Raw genomic sequence first — 6,944 nt, forward strand, 5'->3', positions numbered from 1 at the left:
GGAGAGCAAGTCTTTGTGATGTATCCAGAGCCATGGCATCCAGGGTAAAGTCGGCATACCACCAATAAGGACGAACCACGTCCAACAGGAGTGACTGTCTGAAAGGGATGTCCGCGTGCTAACCCGGATTGTATCCAAAAACACACTCACCGCAGAATGTAATGTGCACCTCGACTCTCCTGTTTCCACCTAAACTGTCCACAGGGTCAATATATATATAGCCGGGCTGCTGCGGCCAAACCTTTGATCCTTTGAATAGTGCCAGCAGCAAAAATCCTGGGCTGTGGACAATGTGAAACATGTATTATTCGCTGATGAGTCCACCTTCGCTGTCTTTCCTACATCCGGGAGAGTTACGGTGTGGAGAAGCCCCAAAGAAGCGCGCCACCCAGACTGTTGCGTGCCCAGAGTGAAGCATGGGGGTGGATCAGTGATGGTTTGGGCTGCGATATCGAGGCATTCTCTAGGCCTAATACTATTTTGGAGGACCATGTGCTGTGTATCAGGATGATCATGCATCAATACACACAGCAAGACTGGTGACAGAGTGGTTTGATGAACATCAAAGTGTAACTGAACATCTCCCATGACCTGACTAGTCACCAGATCTAAATATAATTGAGCCACTTTGGTGTGTTTTGGAGGAGCGAGTCGGGAAACGTTTTCTCCACCGGCATCATGTAGTGTCCTGGCCACGTTTCTGCAAGAAGAAAGGTTCAAAATCCCTCTGGCCACTGCGCGGGACTTGTATTTGTCATTCCCAAGACGTACTGATGCTGTATTGGCCACTAAAAGGAGAGTTGGCACTTTTAGTGAGCTGGTGTTTTCTTGAAACATTGGCCTGTGATAAATTGAATGTTTTATTTGCAATGAAATGCAGAGGGTACATCTTAATATAGATCAAATAATAATTATAATGTGGTAAAAGCATCAGATATATCAGTTGCATGTTTATCATCATGACTCAGCTGGATTTGTGACCTTTCACTGTTATATGAAGCGTTTCGATGAATCACCCGTGAATAGCTGAATCCGATGTTAATTGCAGTTTGTCAGCAATTTGATTAAAATATGATCATCATTATTTATTTGCTTGCGTTTTGTCTATTTCTTAAGATGAACTGCTATCTGATTCAGCCTGTCACTAGTGGTAGTTTTGCAAGAGGAAAAGAATTAGTTATTTCTCTACTCACGCAACAAAAAGACACGCCCACCCGGGCGCTAACCATTGGATGTGATGCGACTCAGTCAAATAAAGACCCGCCCACAAGCAAGCTGCGCGTGCTGCCATTGGTACAACATGGCCCTATAAGCAGAAATAGCTGAACACATCCGTGTTAAAGAACACTATACGGAGCCTTACATAATCACCGCACACTAGTTGGTGAGTATACAGTAAACTTTTATACTGCATGCAAAAGATTATGAGCTCATGTAAGCTTTCTGTTGTAATATTGTGCGATATGTGAATGTATATGTATATAATAACGTGTACGAATACACCGGTGTGGGCCACTTTGTTTATTATGAAAACGTTTCTCGTTAGTGTTTACGTATTGTAATCTCAGCATGCATTATTACACAGCGTTTTTACTGAGTTATTGATTTAAAATAAAGACATTTCTATATATTTCCCGATCTTCCCAAAAACAGGTACAATCGTCTTTTTTGGACAAATATCGATAAATGACCTAAATATTAATAAAAATATGGTGGGGATTTTTTTATGTATATGTATGCAAATGCGCGGGGATATATTTGTGTGTATTTCGACAGTTTTACTGTCAGAAGTAAAAAAAACAAACAAAAAAAACCACATTTTTAATTTTTTATCCCGAATTGATTTCAATAAAAAATATTAATTCTAATATTATTTCCACAGTGTAACTGCTTTTACTTCATATTTGATCAAATGAATGCAGCCTTACAAGACTCAAATGATTATTTTAGAAGAATCAAACAAAAAAAATGTATTTAGTTTAAGACTTTTTAATCTTTCCTTTTCCCCTCTCTCTCTCCACGATAGTGAAGCATCATGGGAGGTCAGCTGTCCATCGATGAGAAAGTCCATGTGGTGATTGTTGGCGGTGGTTTTGGAGGCATTGCAGCCGCTCAACACCTTAAACATCATGGGGTGCCCTTCATGCTCATTGACATCCTGGATGCGTTTCATCACAACGTTGCAGCGCTGCGTGCCTCAGTTCAAGCTGGTGTGCTAATAACACGATGCCTAATGTAGTAAAACCAAACAGAATAACGCAGCAATGCATTTGTTTTGTATCTTCATCTAGGTTTTGCGAAACAGACGTTCATACCATACAAAGAGACATTTGGACTGAACTTCCTCCAAGGCCGTGTCATACAGATAGACACAGAAACGCAGACTGTGGTACTTGACAATGGAAAGGTGAGAGGTTTTTTTTAATGCTACAGCAGAAGGAAACTAACACGAGAGCTTTAATAAGTGCTAATTTTAATCTACAGCAAATACGGTACTCACACCTCATTCTGTGCACCGGAACAAGCGGACATTTCCCAGGAAAACACAATTCGGTGGACACCTACCAGTCAGCCATTCAGAAGTATGAGAACTTTGTCAAAGTGGTGAGTTGTCCTATCGGTCATTTTACGTAACCACTTAACCGACAGCACAGAAGTAACTGTTAAAAGCTTGAATTATTGCCACGTTCATCCATTGTTTCAGATCCAGGAGGCGAGCGCGGTCGTAGTTGTCGGAGGCGGGACCACGGGTGTTGAACTGGCTGCTGAGATCAGGACTGAATTTACCGACAAGAAGGTGAAGCGCTGCATTCGCACACAAACAGACATCATGCTCGTTCTTGTCTCACGCTGATTTCATCTAGGTGACTCTGATCCACCCGCGTGAGGAGGTGGCTGATCCTGATCTGTTGCCGTCTGTCAAAGAACAAGCCAAACAGGTGCTGCTGAAAAAGGGGGTGGAGCTTCTGCTAGGTAATGATCTTGTGTGTCAGGGTTGCTTAGCTTCTGCTTTATATTCCTTTGCTTGACGCTGGGCATCACGCGTCTCTTTTATCTGAGGGACTGACTGCGAGAAATATGAGACACCGGAGACCCGTTGTTGCTAATACAGATATTGATACGATTTTACTTTAATAAAATGTTAACTCGATAGAAGACTTATTGTCTCATACAATTGCTGCATTTCAAAACATTAGAATAAATTGGGTGGCTTTCAGTATGATGCACTCCAATATAAATAAAAAAATGCTATACTATATATTTTTTTTTAAAATGCAACTGGTAGCAGCTTTTAATACTAAAAACTTGAGTATTAATATCACTGTCATGTCATTGCAGTTCTTATTTATTTTTTTTGTTTGTATTTGCATTGAAATTGATATTTTTCTTAGTGACCCTTTAAAATAATGTACAGCTGAAATAAATATTTTATGTGCACATATATATTCATTTATTCATTTAAAGTAATATGGCTGGGTGCGGGGCTGGGGGGACTTTTATCACCCTAAAAGTGTTTATATTGCAGTGGCTGACTGTACGTGGTCTATGTGGGGAAATCTTTTCAGGAAATGGAAAATGTTACAAGCTGCATTTGACTATGCAAAATATAAAAACATGCATTGTGCTTCAGACCACATATATACCATTAAATGTGCATGGTTTCTAACTTTCCCTGTTTTTCTAAACGCAGGACAGAAAGTGACAAACCTCGATGATCTGCAACTGAATGTGTTTCGGAAAGACATGGTGGTCAAGACCAATAAAAATGAGCAGGTCGTTGCTGATCTAGTCATCTGCTGCACAGGGAGTAAAATCAACTCTGAAGCATACAGGTCCAGTCTTAGTAAGTGCTTTTTGTACGTAATAAATGCTTATTCGTGATGATACCTATTCTTAACATTTGGTTGCATCTCCAAAATAAGCTTTGCTTTGATGCATCTGTTTGTGTGAATTACATCTAAAAATATATGAATTTTTTTTTAAACATAACTTATAATACATTATTTATGTCATGAAAAGTGGTACATAAAATGCTATTTTATTAAATAAATGCAAATTATTTCTATAGGTGGCACTGATTGTTAATAGATGTTAATGTGCTTGGATTACACCGTATTTTGTGTGCATATTTATTGTTAATGATCATACATTCATTAATCATAACTTTATTAAATTTAAATATGATAATACACCCTTTCTTAATGGCACAGAAGCCTGGTACTTGAGCACTAGCAGAGCTTAGAGAATTGTATATGTAGGTATGTATATGTATGTATTTTTTTTATCTCTCTCTCTCTCTCTCTCCCTCTCTGTTTATACTTCATCTCATTTTCCTGTGTTTCAGATGCATGCATGACAGAGAGTGGAGCTCTGAAGGTGAACCAGCACCTGCAAGTAGAAGGCTTTGACAATGTGTATGCTGTGGGTGACTGCGTCAATCTCAAAGAACCCAAGATGGCGTATCATGCCGGACTTCACGCTGCGGTTGCTGCCACCAATATCATAAACAGTTTGACGGGAAAATCTTTAACCTCATATCGCACAGGTACGCACCAAGGACCCGGCGGTTTAGCTTCAGCCGTTCTTTGCGAGCTCGTTTTACACAACGGTTCTTTTATGATATAATTCATACAGCTTTTCATACTCACTCAACAATATAATTTTTTTTCCAATCAGGAAATGTGACTATGCTGATCGCTATGGGCAAGGATGCTGGAGTAGGCCAGTTTAACGGCTGTAAACTACCTCAGTTTCTGGTCACCAAGGGAAAGAGCCAAAGCTTGCTGCTGTGGAAGAGCTGGAGGGAAATGGGCCAAAAAGCCCCTAACTGACACAAGGTTATCAAAAGGGTTTACATCATACTCAAAATGTATATGTTAACTATGTTAAGTATAACACAGTTCCATCTTACTTGATTACTTTTTTATAAAATAATTTTTACATTTATCATTGTCTTATTAAATTAAGCCAACAGAAGGAAGCTTCATATTGTACAAATAACAGAGATTATATACTTCTATATAACATTGCTCGTAATATTTTGTAGAACAATCAAATGCACCGTTTTATAGTACTTTGTTCTAGTGTCTTCCTGCATTGATCACGTGACGTGTGATAACTTATTGGTGTTTCTCCACTAGAGGGCAACATATATCAAATCATTGTAGCCCGGACAATGAAACAAGATGATGCTGAGTCATAGATTTGGTTTTTCACAATTGCATATTGAAATCAATATCTAAAAATGCACAAATGGACGCAGTGAGTTCACTCGGTGAATGCCTTTACTCACGTTGTTTTCTGAGTGAATTCACGCTGGAGAATGGAGGATTAGCCTAAATCAGTTTTTAAGAAGCCATTAAAGCGCCTAATCAGGTTTGTTTCATGCATCACATATCAACGGAGTGGTGATATCACGTTGGAGCTAAAAGGGTTGTTTTTGCAGTTTACATTCAATTTAGTGTAAAAGGTCTATTGGCTGTTCATTAAAATAATAAATATTAATTTGCAGTGCGTTCATCTGATTGAAAAGATAAGTGCACTGCACTATAAGACGCACTGCCAAGAGAACTGGAGATGTTCACAAAGAGCTGGAAATCTCTGCAAAATGCCCCGTAATGCTGCAGTCATGTCTGGAGCTGGTGGAAGGCCGTTGGTATTTAGTGTTTAAGTCTTGATATATTGTCCTGAAATCAAGGCACTGTGTTTTTTTTATATCACATTACACATCTTTGCCGGTTGGCCTTGGATACAAGTGGTCTTTAAATGCAATGCTGCCATAAATTGTAACTCTGAAAAGCTCACAAGCTCCCAACCCATTGTTTGAGTCGAGGCACACAGGCGCTGATTCAATTCAGAGCTTGCTTACTCCGATACGAATGTCAGTTAGCATTTTTTATGTCTGTTCATGTTTGTCATTTGTTGTTCTTATTGTTAAGGATGATCTTTGCCATGCAGGTTTATATTGTTTCAACTTGTATTTTTAAAAGTTATCTGTATGAACTGAGCGGTTTAAATTAAGACTTCTGAAGAAACACAGTCAGTTTATATAAAAGATTTAACTTTGAATAAAACATTGACAATAGCCTAAAGCTACATAATAAACTTATGCATCAAGTAAGCATGTTTGTTACTTTCCCTTTAAGACTAAAACAAATTTGGATAGAAAATAACTGCTAATACTTAACTAGAATTATTGAAGGTTGTTTCAATGAGACTTATAACATCATTATATGTTTTATGAAAGTTATGACATCCTTCACTGTAAAGAGCCATCAGCAATTTCCTGTATCAGCGTCAAGATATACTGTATAACTAAATCACTGTCGAGTTTAAGATTTATTCAATAAAGAGAGGCAGCAGCATGTTTGGTTCCTAACAAGTGTCCACTCAAATGCAGGCCTGGCGCCTCAATCCCTTTTATGAATCTTTGTTGCTTGATATACTGTACAATTTTGCACTGATGTGACTCAGCAAAACATGAGAAAAAAATACATCGAATGTAAAAGTGAGATGCGAGGGAGCTTCAAAAAACATTCAGAGTATCATCATGGAAACAGCATAATGTCTCACCTCTGCTCAGTCAAAAAAATGATACAAGCAGACAGACAATTGAACCGGGAGATGGATATAAAGGCATTCGTCGATGCTCATCAAATAAGTCTTATGTTTGAATGAGTAAGCAGAGTCAAATAGTCCTCTGCGTTCCCACTGGAACCGTTTTTATTTTAAAGGAATAGTTAAAATGGAAAATTGCTTGGGAAGGCTATGCAAGCGAGCTTGTTTCTTTATGAGAACAGATTTGGAGAAATGTAGCATTAAATCGCTTGCACACCACTGCAGTGAATGGGTGCCGTCAGAATAAGAGTCTAAACAGATCCACAATCCCACAATCCATAATTTTTTACGTTAAAACAAGTCTTTGGATTGTAGAGGGGAAGTGA

At 38.7% G+C, this 6,944-nt stretch overlaps 1 protein-coding gene across 1 annotated transcript; it reads left to right on the forward strand.

Annotated features, from left to right (window-relative positions):
* Positions 1-1,293: 1,293 nt before the first annotated feature.
* On the forward strand, positions 1,294-6,365 carry aifm2 (apoptosis inducing factor mitochondria associated 2). Its single transcript, XM_043255962.1, has 9 exons — positions 1,294-1,384; positions 2,027-2,210; positions 2,292-2,407; positions 2,485-2,604; positions 2,705-2,797; positions 2,865-2,973; positions 3,692-3,844; positions 4,346-4,546; positions 4,678-6,365. The coding sequence occupies exons 2-9, from the start codon at positions 2,036-2,038 to the stop codon at positions 4,830-4,832; spliced, it is 1,122 nt and encodes a 373-aa protein (XP_043111897.1). The 5' UTR covers positions 1,294-1,384; positions 2,027-2,035; the 3' UTR covers positions 4,833-6,365.
* Positions 6,366-6,944: the final 579 nt, after the last annotated feature.

Source organism: Puntigrus tetrazona, chromosome 13, assembly GCF_018831695.1.
Source record: "Puntigrus tetrazona isolate hp1 chromosome 13, ASM1883169v1, whole genome shotgun sequence".
Classification (NCBI taxonomy): Eukaryota; Metazoa; Chordata; class Actinopteri; order Cypriniformes; family Cyprinidae; genus Puntigrus; species Puntigrus tetrazona.

Bases quoted from the DNA above. Each gene is read 5' to 3' on its own strand.
- aifm2 (XM_043255962.1), top strand. From the start codon at position 2,036: ATGGGAGGTCAGCTGTCCATCGATGAGAAAGTCCATGTGGTGATTGTT. The intron at 3,845-4,345 runs GTAAGTGCTTTT...CCTGTGTTTCAG, and splicing joins AGCATACAGGTCCAGTCTTA to ATGCATGCATGACAGAGAGT. The intron at 4,547-4,677 runs GTACGCACCAAG...TTTTCCAATCAG, and splicing joins TTTAACCTCATATCGCACAG to GAAATGTGACTATGCTGATC.